Source organism: Fusarium falciforme, chromosome 4, assembly GCF_026873545.1.
Source record: "Fusarium falciforme chromosome 4, complete sequence".
In the NCBI taxonomy this organism is placed as follows: domain Eukaryota; kingdom Fungi; phylum Ascomycota; class Sordariomycetes; order Hypocreales; family Nectriaceae; genus Fusarium; species Fusarium falciforme.
Window position 1 is genome coordinate 4,275,920 of NC_070547.1, and position 16,681 is coordinate 4,292,600.

Here is a 16,681-nt window from a genome sequence, read left to right on the forward strand (position 1 = left end):
AAGACCAGACCGCAGCTGTCCATGGAATTTTCCCTCCAGGCTCCATCCACGCAACCAGAGCCCACGCACATCACACAGACCCTATTGGCCCGCCCCATCAGGCCCCCCCTGGCAATTCTCCAGTCTAGAGGTGTCTCTCCCTAGAAACCCACCCGCGGACGGCCCCCCCGTAGCGGAAGTCTCAGGGGGGTGCTCCCGCTGCCAGCTGGAGGGCGCTCCCGCTAGAAGTTCAGCGAACCTCGATGTCAGCGATGCTCGGTGCCTGACAGCTTCAGACCCAATGGCGGTCATCAACCCCTGGCCGAGTTCGATGTTGATGCACGATTGAATTAGGTATCATACGAAGAAATGCATAAACCAACATGGCTCATCTTCTCCTGGGCATAACAGATTAATTAGTCGTTATGCACCAGCACGAATCCTTCCTTCACTGATGGATCGATGCGATGCGCCATAAACAAAACCAAGAACGTCATCTTTGGTTTGTTTACTTCCATCATCCCGTCCATGACCACGCTCCACCTCCACCACGCTCTCGAATCCGGTGAAACCTTGTCCCCCCCATCTCAGATTCTACCTAGTCTGCTGCCCTCAGAAAAAAAAAAAAAAAAAAGGCGAATCCCATCTCAGATCCTCCTCCAGCCGATCGGGAATGCGACGTTGCGGCAGTGTACGAAAGTGCCGCTTTCGATGTGCCCATCCGCCGCTGGCTTGTTCCCTGTCGTTCGCGTCTGGTGCCAGAAAGCTTCCGTTTGAGTTTGACCGTTGCCCGGCGTAACGAGCCCATCTATCGTTTCGGGCTATGCACGTCATGGTGGGTGGACTTTCAGCTTTTACCTGCTCGTCTCAACAGTCATTCTCCTTGTTGACTGGCTGCGTAGATAGCTTAGTATAGGAAAAGGCGCTTCTTGGCATCCTCCACAACCCATGATAATCCCTCCTTTAGGTTGCTACCAGTCATGGCGCTGCATGGTAGGATGTGCCAGCGATGAGTCCTTATCGACTCCAATTGAAGTGCCTAAGCCGTTGTGAGCTGATGTTTTTGTTATTCTCTTTTGCTCCGAACTTACCGAGAGGATCTCCTGTTCCGTCATGCATCCCTCAACGTCCGTCTTGTTTGCAAACACGAGGAGGCTTGCTCCTGCAAGACGCTGTGCAACTCGTCAGTAAACTCTTGGCCTCTTACACTTCCGGCCATTGGTATGGACATACCTCTTCCAAGAGAAGCCCCTGCAGCTCGTCTCTGCAGTCCTCGATACGCAACCGATCCGTTGCGTCCACAACCCAGATCAGAGCATCTGTCTTCTCAAAATAATTCCTCCAGTATGACCGGAGTGTCTTCTGACCACCAACATCCCCTAACAGAGTCAGCCATGGTGTTCAGACACTTCAGGGTGCCTAGATACACACAGATGTTGAGCTTATACCTGGGACACATCGTCAGCACTATCCATGCTCACGTTGAGAGACCATCTTACCCCTCATAATCGATCGTCTTGATAATGAAGCCCAACGTCGGGCTCACCGTATTGACGTCCTCTCCCATAACCTTCTTAACGATAGTTGTTTTTCCCGCATTGTCTAGTCCTCTGTGTGGTGTCAATCTTGCGGTCCTCGTTTCTTTTCGTTCGGTGAGCCCTCACAGCATCAGGATCCGCATCTCCTTATCCTTGAGGCGAGCTTTCCGCAGAATAGACAACATGATTCGAGGCTTGTGGTATCTGAACTGGAATCAAGAACGCAAAGGATCACTCTGTCAGCCGCTTTTGAGAATTTCAGGCGAATAAATCTGATGCGATTTTTCTTTGATGTTGGGTTACTTGGACGTCGTTGAATTCTGGTGCCTGCGGCTCTCAAAGCTGCACGTGATTGGTGCTCGCTTCAACGACCTCCTCCCTCACGATGCCCAATGCCACTCCAACTTGACACGACTCCAAAACAGATGATTTCCGTTGTACAGCGTAATTCATACAGTCTATTCCGCTTCAACGTATCTCCATAGCTAGTACATACCGCTATCACCCCAAATCGCTGTACAGATCAATCAATGAATCAAAAGTCTACAAGCCTCCTCCACATTTGAACCCCCCAAAACACATTCTTCACAATCCCTTCCTCGCAGTCCGAATATCTTCGACGACTGTGATGGCCATCGCCCTTCAGTAGTTAGCAAGCTCCTCGGCGGAACGGACTTCCAACTCCCACACAACCAGATCCAGCCACTCGCCGCCGCGGGTTCCTCTCTTGGCAGTCTCCTTGAAAAGACCAACTCGCTTGAAGTCAAACTTCTCCAGCATGCCCGTCATCCAAACAAGGCTCGGGTCATCTTCTCCGGTGAAGAATGTCTCAACGTAGATTCTCGCATACTGTCGGCGGTTCCTGTCGGCAGGGTACTCGTACATGGAATTGGGGTTTGAACACTCCCACTTGAAGTCGACCAGACTGCGGTGGCCTATCGTCACAGAAGCCAGAATCCGGTCGAGAAGTGCGGTTCCGATCAGCTTTCTTCGATGCTCAGGGTGGACTGCCAGTTTGATCTGCCCTGTGAGTCTGGATGCAGGACACATGTGACCGAGGAAACCCTGTCGAGTATCGGCGACAAATGCGAACCCAAGGATGACTGCAGGCTTAGATGGCTCTTGAGCCTTCTTGAACTTCAGGAATTCCTGGTACTCTTGCTCTGCCCCCTTTGGCCATTTGGATCGGTCTAGGAACTCGCTCTGCGAGGGAACCGCCACGATGAAGGGCCGCAGGCCGCGCAAACAGGTGTCATAAACAGCCCGGATGTCCGAAGCAGTGACAGGCTGAGGAAGGAGGATCTGCGAGTGGCCTTCTTGTTGAACCTCCAGGTTGACAATCCGAGCAATCTCGGCGCAGTCCTCGGGGACCACGGGTCGTAAAGTACATCGAGCGTCTGGCCAGGGCTCTTCCTCCGGCAGCTGTGATACTTCTTCTTGCTTGAGTTGGCCAAGGACCTCTTCCTTGAGTTTCTCGCGACGAGTGAGTTCTCTAGAAATGTACATCTCTGATGTCATGTTCCACCGTCGCCACTCGGGATCTCCCATATTATGGGTGATTGTTCTGTCCTCCGTCTTGATCCTGATGTGTTTGAGGGGCTTCATGAGCTCTCCGGTATCCGTGTCGATATCACATTGATCCATGGCTGGATCTCGAGAAAGCCTGAAGTAGGTGACGACGGGCGGCTTCCAGTCATCCAGTTGCCATTTGTCCACGGCAGCCATGACGGCGGGCAGTCGGAAAGGCCCTGGGCTAAGTGGTGCTTCAAATTTCGGGAGTTCAATTGATCTTTCATTCTCTTGCGCGGCCGAGGAGGGAATCTCAACAGCTTGGTCCTGCCCTTCACTCACAACCATAGTGAGAGTGCCAGCACCAACATCTCGCTTCTGCTGCGATTCTGTAACGGCATGGATGATGTGCAGGGGTGCAGGCAACGGCACACCTCCTGGCGGTGAGCCTTGAGAGAGATCAGGGCTTGCCTCTCGAGGCGAGTTGGTGGTCTCTGAGCTGGACTGCTCAAACCCGGGCATCGAAGGCTGAGAGCGAACTGCATACATCTTCTGGTTCCTGTTGAGGCTCCTGGTCTGCGCTGGGGGTGTTGGTATGGCTGCAGGGCGCGAAGTGTCTGGGCGACCGGCCATCTAAGCCGTGTCGTGAGAAGCTGTTTGCGCACCCTCTCGTCCGGCCCTTAAAACAACTGTCGGCCACAGGCGTGGCGGAGTCTCTGTGCGGATAGGAACGCCTCCGCTCTGGGCTCGAAACTGCTGCAGCGTTTGCAAAACACTCGAGGTCGATGTAGCATCGGGGATCTCGCCCTTTTGACCACCTGAGGGACGATACATGGCTGGCTGTCGACAGGCTGGCTGTATTGGGGAGGAGTCGCTTTGATGAGGGCGCGGATTTGTGCTTGCAGCGGAAGCTTGCAGCGGATCGACTGAGCAAGAAGCAAACGATGCGCGCAGCCGTGGGTGGGCTCTGAACAAAGATGCGTCAGCAAGATCCAACGATGAGTTGTGAAGGGTACAACAAACAAAGGATTATGCGGGAGGCAAAATATTTGTGCTCTCGAGGAAATATGTTGGCTCGATAATGGAGGTGAGAAGTGTTGTTGTGTCAACCACCAAGCGGAGGAAGGAGGTCGCACGTGCTTGCGAGAAAAGATGAGGAAGGCGCAAATGGCAGTGGATCATAACACCAAATCAATTTTTGTTGATGCCTTCTCGTTTAGGGCTTAGGGTTCAGTCTCAGTAAAGAAGGGCATCACGGTGCTCGAGAGAGGCAGAGAATCTGCCAGTTGCCGGGCACTGGCAGACAGTGCTTACAGCTTATTAGCTGGGCCAAAGAGATCTGATGCTGGCAAACAATGGCTGGAAGTTTGTTCACATGCATTCGAGCCAGGAAATCGTAAATGAGTAGGGATGTTGATTTACAAGCTGCATGCGAATCCCTCGTTGGCTGCTTCGTTGTAAGGGGGTGGAATATAAAACATGACGTTACATCATTGTGAGAACAAGGCAGAAATTAACAAAGGAAAGGTTATTCATATTATCGTATCTCGTATCAAAACTCCTATAGGTGCCCTGGGTATTTCCTCCTATCGACCTCCAGGTCTCCGTCTCATTCCCATCCATAACCTCAACTCCGGGCTCTATAAAGATACTATAGTTCCCTCCTCCAGTTTACTAATCCTCCTCGATATATATAGATGGCACAAAATTACCCCTTTCGTCCTTCTCCAATGTCCTCAACCCCCTAATGGACCACAGGGCGATATCCCCCTGTTCAGTCCTGAGAGTAGATGCTTGATGGTGGTGGCGGGCTATCATCCCCTTCTTCCTCACTTGGCTGGCTCCCCAAGCCCGACGGGGCAGAGGCCAGCGTTTGCTTCACTAACTCGGGATTCACATCCAGTCCCATCTGTCTGCAAAAGTCCAGGTATGGCTGGTCGTCAGGGGGCAGCGACACCAAGGACGGTGCGTTGCGTGTGCCAAGGGCTTTGAGACGAGCGTTCAAGTTTGGGGCAAGAGAGGAGACAGTAGACATGGTGCTTGGGGGTGCCATGGTGCTCCCTGAATGGCTGGGCGCATGAGACCCAAATCGTGAAAGGGAGGCCACTGAAACGGACTCCCAGATGCTCCCGCCTGCTGTAGAAGCGGGAGGGCCCGCAACGGTGGGTGGGCGGTTGAGTTTTGGCTGCGGGAGTCGGCTGCTTTCCGATTCAGAATCCATCGACCGTGGCCGTCCATTTCCCAATAGAGAGGGCACATCATTGGCCGGGCCGTAGTCGCTGAGGGCAGGGTGAGTGTCGTCCCCGAATAGTTTCCGGCGCTCGTTGAGTGTAAACCCTTGGCTCTTCATACGAAGGTCCATCCAATTCGATGCCTCTTGACCCACACGCTCGGCGGGAGTATCCAGCTCGTCCATGTCGGAGGACTGTGCCTCTTGAACTGAGTTAGACTCAGAACGTTCCTCGTTGGATTCTTCGTCCGAGAAACCCCAAGTCGAAGGCGGACTTCGAAAATATGCATAATCCAACTGACCATCTGCGTCCTGGGCCCATCCTGGGACACCTTGCCGCGGCTGCGATGGCTTTTTAGCAATAACTTCCCGCTCTACTTTCTGTGTCACGTTTTCGGCTCTCAATACTAGGAAGCGATTCGGCGTAGACAGCGTTGAATCGTTCTCGGCAGCCTCCTTTGCGGCCCTGACTTGAAGCCTCACAGCTCGGAGCGTATCGGCAAGCATCTCGCTCTGGCGTCGAATGGCATCGGCTCGGTCCCTACCGAAATGGTCAATCCATGATTCGAGCAAACGCAACAGTCGGGGTTCCTTGAGCGACTTTCGTCCGTAGCCTCCAGTGCGAGAAAGGAGGCTCGCTCGTAGGTTAAGAAGCGCTTGATCCTGACCACCAATGGCTGACATGATACAGGCCTCGCAGCCGCTTTTGACTGGTTTCGGACAAGAAGCAGCCTGTGCGTATCCAAATACGATTCGGAAAACTTCGGCTCCCATCCAGATCCCAGTGACAGCATCCATGCGTTTGAGCCAGGCCTTGACGCTGGCGGGGTAGGGAATGCGTCGTCGCCAGAGTCGCAAACGGTCGATGCGGCTAGTACACTCGGCGATGATATGAAGCATATGACGACGGATCAGTTTAGGATTGAGACCGTGATGAGCCTTACAGAGCTGGGCTGCCTTGGGTCGGGCACGGAACTGATCGAGCCGGGACGATATGCGAGCGAGGAGTTTGTTCGATCGGCGTAGGGACTTGTCGAGCCGCCCTATGCCTCTCGCCTGGTCCTCGAGCCATGCTTGGGAAGGATTCGAAAATTTAATTTCACAAGGCATGCATAGCAGCCCCGTGAGTTGGCGGATATCTGGGTCGTGACGACGCTTTGTCATGATCAGGACAGAGAAATCGCCAAAGATGGACTGAAAGAAGTCAAGCCTCGCTATTCTATGAGAATACCAAGAGCAAAATCATTTGAGTCAAATGACACTGAATGGGATGCAGACAGCTTTCTTTTCCCCTCGCATCATATCTGACCAAGAGAACCATATATAGCACCGGGCCTCGAATGAACTTGAGAATGCGGGCAGTGAACCAGCGAGATCTTCCAGCATTCTTGGGTGAACAAGACAATGGAACAACTGGTTGCGCAGAAAGGCTGCTGTTCGGAAGTCACTCCCACCCATCATAGTTCTTTGTGTGAACAAGTGGCCATTGTGAAGTGTGAAGGCAGACCTTGAGTTCTGTTAGCAAGTGACGTTTGCATATTTCGAATCCTTTCGGATGCCTACCTAGCACGTGAGATCACAGCCAAACAAGGCCCAGATCTAGATCGTGTGGTGACGATCTCAAGTATCCGAGACGACTCGGATACACGAGTATCGAGTGTCCCTTTCCGTTAGTCGCCAGTTGCGTCAAGGCAATTCTCGATGAGTATTTGTCCGATTTTATTAGACCTGACAAAGGGAAAAAGAAGTGGACAAGTGTTGTCCATATGCTGTCAGAGCCGAAACAAGCACCTCGACGCCGCCATCCAACAAAGTGCACCTTTCCTTCCCGTCGTAGCGTTGCGTTATAGGGGCCAGCTGCCATAGAGAAATCCCAGAATAAGTGAAAATGGCAGCGAGAAAATTCGACGGTGGCACTAGAATACAATGGTAGGTCGAATGAGCATCAAACGAGCCTCTTCCATATCAAGAGGTCCCTCCCTTCAAACTCGCCTCGGGAAACCCAGAACTCCGTGATCATGCTCGTATGTCGTTAGAAAGAATATCAGGCTTGCGATGCCAGCTTCAGACATATTGATGTCTTGCACCCTGCTGCTCCATTCGTATCCGCTCCAGGCGGATCTTAGCCGCCTCGGTGCCGTCGTCAGGCTGAGCCATCTCTTTGAGCCAGGGGTGGTTCAGGGCCTGCTTTGCAGTGATACGTTGGGCAGGGTCGTAGACGAAGATCTTCTTGAGCAGATCGACAAAGTTCTTGAGGAATGCGTTGTTGCTAGGGATGATGTCCTGTTCCATGTCAGCAACCATAGACAAGCCGGCAACTGATCTTGACCTACCGTGAGGTGCTTCATGGCCTTGACGAAGCGCCGGGAGCCGCGGGTCGTGTCGGGGGTGGGATAATCAAGCTTAAGCCGCTTGAAGTACCTATATACTGTAAGTGGGTGGACGAGTGGGCTGATCTTGAGAGACCTACTTGGAAGCGGCATTTCCTCCACTCCGTGTGGACATCTTGTTGACAGCCTGGACCAGGTGGCTGTCGATGCGGTGTCCCACCACTGCCTCCATCATGGCCAGATGCTCGAGGTTGTCGTGGGTCTGGAACAGAGCATCGCCAGTGAAGAACTCGACGAGGATGCATCCGATACTCCAAATATCGCAGGGATACGACCATCCGAGACCCAGAATGATCTCTGGGGCTCTGTAGTGGCGAGTCGAGACAACTGACGAATGATATTCATCCTGGAAAGTCGCGGAGCCAAAGTCGATCAACCGAATCTCAGTGTCCAACAGAACACGGCGTTGAGTAGCCTGTCTGTTGATGGTCGTGGAAGACGAAGGGATCTTGCGGTTGTAGGTGAAGGTCTGGTATGAATGGTTGCAGAGCAAGATGTTCTCGGGCTTGAGATCGGTGTGAATCAGGTTGAGGTCGTGTAGGACTAGAAATGGTCAGCGGCAGTTGAGCGGCGAGATTCGTTCTACTCACAAGCAACACTCGTAAAGAGTTGTCGGGCAAAGCTCTGAATTTGGCTGTTAGGGAAAGGAACGAAAGCGTTGCCCTTGAGGAAATCAAACACGCTCTGATCGAGCAAGTCCATGACGATGCAGATGTGGCCGCGGTAGTCGAAGCAATCCCGAAGATGGATGCATCGATTCCGGTTCTCCTCATCGTTGGCCTTGAGAGTGGCCAGGACACGGAGTTCAATCCTAGACGCATCCCGGTACTTCTGAACTGATCGGATAATCTTGACGGCAACAGCCTTGTTGCGTCTTCGGTCGCGAGCCTCGACAACCTTGCCAAAAGTGCCTTGGCCCAGGAGACGGACGATTTTGTCTAATGGGGTCAGCTTGGAGATGAACTCGGAGCAACGGGCAACTTACACTTGTCTGTCAGTTCAGCATCCGGCACAACAATGTAGTGGCCATCGTCATCATCGACCTTGACGTTCTTGTTGTATTGTCGCTGAGAGTATTTGTCAGTGGACTCGGTCTGCAGAGAGCGATGTGGAGAATCAACTCACGTCATGGATAACCTGAACGTTGACCTCGCCAGCCTTCTTAGGTGGGTAGGGGGGAGGCTTGTAGGTGAAAAAGGGATCACCCAGGCCGTCGATATCGCGACGCTTGGCTTCGTTGGCCACCTGCTGTCGAGTCCGCTTCCGCTTGAGTGGAACCTGGACATCGTCGTACTGGCCGTTGGAGGAAAGCGAAGTAGGTGCAGTGTTGAGAGCAGAATTGGTGCGGTCACTGCTGGAGATGGACGAGCCAGTGGGCGTTGATGTCTGCAGCGGAGTGTTGTTTTGTGATCCCAGATACTTAATGTGGTAACCCGCGCCCTGGATGGTGCCAGGCTCATCGTCACGTCTCCTCTTCTTGGCCACCTGACGGCCCGAAGTGCTGTCGGTAGGGCCGGTGGCAGTGCCATTCGTGATTTTTCTACCCGTATTGGCCTCGGGCTCGGGAGTGTCGTCAATTACAATGATCTCCTTGGGGAGGCCATTTTTGTAAAAGTTGTTCCAATCGGGCTCACGAGAGCGACGACGCTTCCTGGAGGGCTGCTCCGCGCGAGCGGCAGGAGCGGCCTCAGGCATGGTTGCGGTAGAATAGTTCGCGTCGTGACGAGGAGAAGGCTCGTGGGCCGCGGGAACAGCACGAGAAACCGAGGAGTGAGCAAGGCTCAGAGTATTCGATCCGGATGACGAGTACGCGAGAGGCGAGTGCTGATAGGGCGGCGGGAGTATGGCCGCAGTGTTATGAGAGGGCGAGGCGACCGACGAAACCGGAGGAGGGAGAATAGTCTGGCTCGTAGCAACAGAACGATAGCTGGCGCTGGGGTTTGCCTGGTATCCTTGGTGATGCGTGTGTGAATGGGTGTACGAGCCAGGATAGTGAGGATGGTGGAATTGCGGCAGAGTTCCAACGGAAGCAGTCGTCGGAGTTGACATGATTTCAGAGCCGTCCAGGGCCAGATGCAGAAGTGAACTAGGAGAACAAAAGGGAAGACCGAAGGGACGATGCCGTGTCGAACGGTACGAAAGACCGATCAGGTCGAGTCGAGTCGAGTCGTATGCGCAGGCTCTCTCTCGTTTCGTTGCGTTGTATCGTGGGTAAAGAAGAGGAGGAGAAGAGGCCGACGAGCGAGAGGCGAGATGGAACGGGGGGACCTGGGGCGTTCTCAATCCGCTTGGTGAGCCGGGACGATGTGTTGGTGAGAGGTGGGTGGAGGTGTGAAAGGTCGGGTAGTGGAAGCAGCACGATGGGCAGGCCTGGCTCCAGCCCTAGCGGTACACGATACAGTGGGCTTAGCGGGTGGCATTCGGGGGTTCCAGTGAGGGGGTGGCCTGGAAGGGCGCTGTAAGGTGTCCACTGTGCGAGGTTCAGGCGAATTTAGACTGACCCGAAAAGCTCGCTCCAGGCACCATTAAATCGCCTAATCAGGAAATGATAATGTTCCTTTTTTGGGGAGGAGGCGAGGCTTGGATTGAGTCCAAAAAGAAAGCGATGTGGAGTGATTTCACATCGGCCTGGTGAGGGCGTCACGGGCTTCGCTACCGTCTCCCTAGGAGGAGCGTTGGTCAAAGTTACTGGGTGCAGGTCGGGAGGGTGACGGGCCCATCGTGAGTGACGCTGATAGCGGCCCATTTCTAGTACTTGTTCAAGAGCGGCGGCCTCTACATTGCTCCATGTATCTTTCGCGTCATCTCCAACAGGCCCATCGGGAAGTGGATTGGTTAGGGAGGTGTGCTCTGTCCCTTGCTACGTTTTCCTTCGGGTTACGATTTAGGATGAGAGAGAGGCGGAATTCCAGCTAGACAGAGGTACCTGGATGTGGCGCTGTGATCCGGCATTGGAGTCGGCGCTGCAGGGCATCGAGCAGGGCTTGTTTTGCAGGGCTTTGCAGCCCGTTGTCTCCATCGAAACAATCCTTGGGTCCTGCTGGAGGGCGCCTTTGGGAAGGTGGCCGAGCCAGGCAAAGGCGTCCCGATGGTTTCTTGGCCCAGAGTCCGTCGCAGCGGCGTGGTCCCTGTGGAGCAGCCCGTGCCTTGGAGGGTGCCTGGGCAGTGAACGCAGACCAGCGTGTGACGTGTTGGTTGTTGAAGACTTTGGCATCGTGAATCGTTGTGTAAAAGTTTGTAATTAGGAATATCTCTGATTCACATCGAGGCGTTTGTTAAATCTCTTCTTCTGGTTTTTTGCACCACTTGATGAAGAGGGCTCTTGCCATACGACAAAAGAACAGATGAAAGTGCCCGCCCAACCTGGAAGGAGCAAGCCTATCGGCGCTGCGAATGCCGTGTCTACAAGGTCAGCTACTGTCTGCAAGTATATTTTTATCTCTCCCCGCCAAAATGCTCCGCACCGCCCCAAAAGGTACATATCGTTTCTGATGGTCCAGGTACACTTCGCCCTCGTCGGCCTGGCACCCTGCCTGCCGAATGGAAAAGACGACGATTTCGTGCTTGGGCCACCTTGGGACCTTTCACACTCCAAGTCTCCATCGTCGCTTAACTCTTGCTGTTTGATGGGCAATTTTTCCCTCCTCCTTCATCTCCTCGTCAACTGAATCTGAGCCTGGCCGTGGACCCCATTAAGGGATTAAGACAAATTTCTCTGCTGTTCGCAGAACCACCGGTTGAAGAGCGGGAAGGCCAGAAGGGGCGTCACTGCGAAACATGTCGGACAAAAACGTCAATTGATTTCCGGGTTGCAACAAGGTCACGACCTCGCAGGTGCACGAAATCAGCACTCGACATTGACACCAATGTGGAGCGATCGATTGCGGTTCCGTCGGCCTCATCGACCTCGTCGACCCCGTTCCTTGGCCGCCTTGAAACGCCTCTCTCGCAGCAAAGAGATGCTATCCCTTACTGCCAGGAACGCAATTCAAGATGCGCTGGCTCTCCTCAGCCTAAAGAGAGTTTCAACCTTCATGGCCAGGAAGGGTCTAGCCAGCCAGCGCCAAATCTGGCACGCTGTTCGCGCAGAGTGACGCTGCTGGCTGGGTGGGCCGCAGCCAACCCTCGACCCTCGCTCAACCCCGTGCTTCAGGCCGAGTTCGTTCTGTGCCCCTCGCTTTCTCGCCTTGGATCACGTCGTGGCTAGAAAGACGCAACAGACGTCTTCACAAAGGCATTGTGCTCACCACTGGCTGCCCTGAATTACCTCCGTCTGTTTATTCTTTGCTCGTTGCTTGTACCATCGACTATCAAGCCCAAAGTTACCCTAGCAATCGAGACCCCAGAGAAACAGGGACTCCAAGATGTGATGCCGCCCAGCCCCGTCTCGCATCCTTCCGGGCCCGCGGCCGTTCCAGTTCCAGAGCCTCTGCACCACATTACAGGGACTACAGGCGTCTCATTACTCGTTGGTCCGTCCCTTGTGCCCCCAATGTCTTGGGCTGATGACAGGCTCTGTCAGCTCACGGCCTCCGACATCATTCGTCGCAGCCATGACCATCCAGATGTGCTGCGGCAGCACCGCTACTCCCGAGTAGTAGACCCGAGTAAACGACGCCAGCAAAGCGCGCAATGGGGAGATTCTGTTGCCAATGCCTCGGAAGCGTTGAAACGCTCTCAGTGTTCGCCAACGCAACTGATACAGATGCCTCTCCCCACGCACAAGCACACGCATGCACCCGCTCACACCCGCGGCCTACGCCTCGGCGATGGATCCATCCACCTTGTCCCCCGGCCTAAGCGGAGGTTGACAAGAACCCCTGTTGTTGGACTAGACTTGGTTAACCCCAGCTTCTGTTGTCCTTCACGGACCTCGATGAGCCTTGACCGTTGATGTACATCTCATCTCTCTTTGAGCTCCATTTCTTCATTTCGCGCCCTCGTGCCGTCAACTGTTCGTCTCTTTCGTGCTACCAACAAACACCTTGTCATGATAGATAGCATCGTCATGGTGTGGAGTTGTAGGCACTGTCTCCAGAACATTCCCACCACACCCCGCTGCCCTGCCCGCTGCTAGCCAGGTGATGGGTCATCCATCCACGGATAAGACTCCGTTGGCTCAGCTGGCAGTCGCTGGCTGGCTGGCTGGAAACCGGTGGACAAGTCGGTCCTCGTCCCGTAGCCTTCGATATCATCAGAGTTGCTTCGCATTACCTCTAACTGGCCAGTCGTCAGCCTCTCACTTCATGGCGGCTTTGGATCCACTGCCACGCGCTGCGCGTTCTGTCGCTCCCTGATGCACTTCTCTGTGGCGCTTCGGTTCTTGGTCCCCTGATCATGCTGGGTCGATATGTTGATGCTTCGTCAACAACCCCCGCTTCCACAGCAAGATAGAAGAGGATTCGGGAAACACCAGCTGGTTTCTATTTGCCGTCCTTCTGCCGACGACTCAAGACCGCCTTTTCCCGCCTCTTTCGACTACCCCGCGCTCCTTCATGATAAGTCTCGTCTGTCAGCCTGACGAGTGACGTGCTTGGATTTCGGCATTCGATAGCGACACAGGGTCACCTGTTTAGCCTGTCTGACAGGACCAATATTCTCCCCTTGGGCATGATAACCAGTGTCTCCACTGCCACCATCGCGACTTTGACGGGCTGCCATCCCGCCAGAGTTAGCCGTGTCGATCTCGGTGGCGATGGCTTGCCCACCAAACCTAGGCCAACTCGGGCTTGTGGAAGACCTCCTGGATTTTAGGGAAAGAGGATCGAATATGTCTCGCCCTGCTGAATCAATGGATCTTGAGGTCCAGCCAGCCCCGCTCAATGCCAAGTTTGATGAGGTGAGGTGTTTGTTTAGTCATGTTGATGCCGTGATCTTTGCCCATGTCTCGTTTCATCCTTGTACACAACTAGACTGCCGTAGCCATGATGGTTGGTTGTCGAAACAGCACACCGTAGGCAGGGACAGGTTCATTCAAGTCAAAAATGGCTTGTGGATGTCAAGCAACTCTAGCTCTATTGACTGGTTTTAGCAACTCGAAGTTCTATGTAGTCTTTTTGTCTTCCGGTCCAGCATATCTTTTCAGCCCTGGTCTACAACGACAACCATAAAGATCCCTCGCATTTTCCATAAACGCCATCTGTATGGGTGTAACCCGTTCTCCAATCCTCGGAGACAGGTAAGGAGTACATCTACCCCTATTCCCTTGAGCTCAAGTCTAGGGTATTCTCAAACCCAGTCCTGAACCAAACCCCTCCCGAAAGCTATGGGCAAATCAGCCTCCTCGATCGAGGACTCCCTCTGTTTCAAAGTAGTCCTGAGACAAGGCCCATCCGACGATGTATCAAGCCCGGAGTATGCTAAAAAGCACACGATGTGGACTCTTACAGACCACGGTTAAAGATGACCTTGCCATTCAAACCTCCCTTACCGTGGAACTCGGGCTCGAGCATCTCGGCACTAATCTCCTGTTGCTGGGGGAAGACGGCAAGGGCAAAAGGCAGAACAGCAAACGAAGTGAGGGCAATGAGACCCAGGTTAAGGCCGAGGGGAATGCCCTTGGCCAACTGGGGTCGAGCGCGCACCCACTCCTTCTCCATGAGGTTCTTGTACCAAGCCTGCTTGTTCTCGATGTGGTAGAGCACCATAGGGGGAATGACCATGATGGGGCTACCAGTGAAGACTCGGCTGGCGGCAGTCTCGTACACGGCAATCTTGGCGGCGGTATGGGACTTGCCCAGCGAGGGAACGTCCCGCTCCGACTTGCCCTCAGCCTTGAGCTTGGCCTTATCCTCCTCGGAGAGAACAGGTCGGACGTCGATACCCTTGACGATCTCGTCGCGGCGCATAAGGTAGGTGTTGAGGCCAGCGGCCGAGGCGACGGCAGCAAAGGGGATCAAGCGGCCGAGGATGTTGCGAGTCGAGGGGGAGACGTTGAGGCGCGGGACGATGGCGTTCAGGCCCAGGGCGACGGAGCATGAGGCACCGACGGCCGAGAGGTAGGACTTGACCATGACCTCGGTGGACATGGGCGACGACTTGTTGGCATTGGCAGTGTTGAAGGCGACGTTGAGGGACTGGTTGAAGACCTGCCACCCAACGATGCCCATCGTGCCCAGACCGGGCTGGAGCATACCCGCCGTGACGACCAGGTTGGTTAAGACGTAGCAGGACATTCGGAATGGGAGCAGGACAGGTTCGCCGGTATCTGCAACGCTCAAGAGTCAGATATATCCATTGCTTCGAGTCTTGAATAGGAACCACATACCAGGATGCAGCGTAGAATCCACCACCTTCTTCGCATGCCAGAGCGCTGGCGACATGTGCTCGACCTTGCCTGTCTTGTATTCGGTCACCAGCTTCTTGGCCGTCTCGAGGCCCGTTGTGCCTGCGAACAATGTTCTAATGCGCCGCCGCGGTCAGCCAGCGCCAATGCATCTGGGTAGTTGAATGTTGCACTTACGAGGGGTCTGTGATGCCAATTGCATGGCGCACCCGTCCCATATACGTCTCGAGGTCATACTGCGAGGCGGGGAGCTCCCGCGTGCCAGGTAGCGAGGCCGACATGATATCTGGTGTGGAAGCTGTTGTCAAGCTTGGATGTGAAGCAACGACGTTCGCAGGGACGGATTCGAAACGGGGAAAGTCACCAGAGCGGGAGGGCGTCGAGAGGTCAAAGGAGAGACATTAGCGAGAAGGCGCAGGAAAGAGGGGGGTTTTTCAAAGAGTCCACGAGAGGGTTGGTGGAGGACTAGAAGCCCGAATGACCATGGGCCGTGGGACACTGGGAAAAATAGCGACGATAAGCGCGTCCCGCTTTCGGCGCCGGGAGTTGTGTGTAGTTGGCCGGGGCCAGGTGATTCACTAGTGTCGGGGTGCAGCGCCGGCCCGGTCAAAGATCGTGGGGTTCAACGCAGCGTCGGGAGCTCTCCCGACAAGAGCATCACGGTCTCATCGCATGTTGTCAAGAGAACCGTTGAACTATGATGAATTCTTCATCACGATCCGGTCTACGAGGGAAGGAGCCCGAGGGTTTTCTGGCCAAAAAGGGTTTAGGTCCATGCACCCCTGACCGTTGGCCGTAGGGCTGGGCAAAAAATGAGGAAGGAGCGCGGGTTTGATATCAAAATCGTCTCAACACCACCACCGACATCGCCAGACCTCTCAAAAAATCAGCGAAAATGCTGGAGAAAGACTAAAAGTATATTCAGACTCGTTTTCGACCACGCCAGGATTCGAACCTGGAATCTCTAGAGTATTCGGTGTCTGAGGGCCGAAATCTAGCGCCTTAGCCATTAGGCCACGCGGCCGATCTATTTGATGGTGGGAATGATGTTCCCGGGACATATAAGGGTGGAGGAAGGAGGGGTAACCAACGGCAGCTTAGGACGTCCCTTGGTGACACGTCAGTTGCTCGTGCAGCAACTTTGCGCGATGCAGGGTCATGGTTCGATGGGCGAGAAGCAGGGACAGGCTGCAGATGTCAGGGCTCCGGTGGTCGGGGGTGGTTGTTACCAGTCCAATGTGCTGGCCGAACTGACAGGTCGGCTGTCGTTGCAAGAGACGACATCTGCGTGATGCGGAATGGCGATTTGATGGATGTGAAGGGGAGATGGACGATGATGGCGATGGTGACGAAGACAGGTTTACTTGGAGCCCCGCTCACTGAGAGACATCCCTCTTTGCGACTGTTTCGCACCTTCCTCAGTGAAGAGTTCGACGCAGATGTCTGAAGCACCATCATTCACATCCCTTGGTTACCCTTGTCTTCCATGACACTTATCTCCGATTGACTCACTGACAGGATAATCTGAGTCAACCACCCTGGAGATCCTTGCAGGTTTGACGCTTCGGACACACCAGGGAGGGAATCATCGTTAAGTGAGCCGAGATTAACAGCCACTGCAAGAAAAGTTCACCTACACCATACGACCGCATTCTCGGGATTAACACCCTTCTGTCTATACCCTCTAGCTATGAGCTCTCCTACATCTTTTCTTGTATCAGGATTATCTATTGGGGATCGCAGTTTCATA

The 16,681-nt window shown here is 54.1% G+C and overlaps 5 protein-coding genes across 5 annotated transcripts; all 5 read right to left on the bottom strand.

Annotated features, from left to right (window-relative positions):
* Positions 1-886: 886 nt before the first annotated feature.
* NCS54_00601500 (ADP-ribosylation factor-like protein 2) lies at positions 887-1,702 on the bottom strand (the record flags this gene model as incomplete). Its single annotated transcript, XM_053151492.1, has 6 exons — positions 887-1,018; positions 1,071-1,151; positions 1,213-1,358; positions 1,411-1,427; positions 1,479-1,589; positions 1,644-1,702. The coding sequence occupies 6 exons, from the start codon at positions 1,700-1,702 to the stop codon at positions 887-889; spliced, it is 546 nt and encodes a 181-aa protein (XP_053007467.1).
* A 457-nt stretch (positions 1,703-2,159) lies between these two features.
* On the bottom strand, positions 2,160-3,860 carry NCS54_00601600 (Hypothetical protein; the record flags this gene model as incomplete). The annotated part of the gene is made up of 2 exons (XM_053151493.1): positions 2,160-3,607; positions 3,692-3,860. 2 exons carry the CDS (start codon positions 3,858-3,860, stop codon positions 2,160-2,162), a joined length of 1,617 nt encoding a protein of 538 aa, XP_053007468.1.
* Positions 3,861-4,800: 940 nt separating this feature from the next.
* On the bottom strand, positions 4,801-6,420 carry NCS54_00601700 (Hypothetical protein; the record flags this gene model as incomplete). The annotated part of the gene is made up of 1 exon (XM_053151494.1): positions 4,801-6,420. The coding sequence occupies one exon, from the start codon at positions 6,418-6,420 to the stop codon at positions 4,801-4,803; it is 1,620 nt and encodes a 539-aa protein (XP_053007469.1).
* Positions 6,421-7,320: 900 nt separating this feature from the next.
* Positions 7,321-9,695, bottom strand: NCS54_00601800 (Protein kinase domain-containing protein; the record flags this gene model as incomplete). The annotated part of the gene is made up of 6 exons (XM_053151495.1): positions 7,321-7,539; positions 7,590-7,677; positions 7,727-8,189; positions 8,237-8,584; positions 8,632-8,713; positions 8,772-9,695. The coding sequence occupies 6 exons, from the start codon at positions 9,693-9,695 to the stop codon at positions 7,321-7,323; spliced, it is 2,124 nt and encodes a 707-aa protein (XP_053007470.1).
* Positions 9,696-14,029: 4,334 nt separating this feature from the next.
* On the bottom strand, positions 14,030-15,212 carry NCS54_00601900 (Hypothetical protein; the record flags this gene model as incomplete). The annotated part of the gene is made up of 3 exons (XM_053151496.1): positions 14,030-14,853; positions 14,914-15,047; positions 15,109-15,212. 3 exons carry the CDS (start codon positions 15,210-15,212, stop codon positions 14,030-14,032), a joined length of 1,062 nt encoding a protein of 353 aa, XP_053007471.1.
* Positions 15,213-16,681: the final 1,469 nt, after the last annotated feature.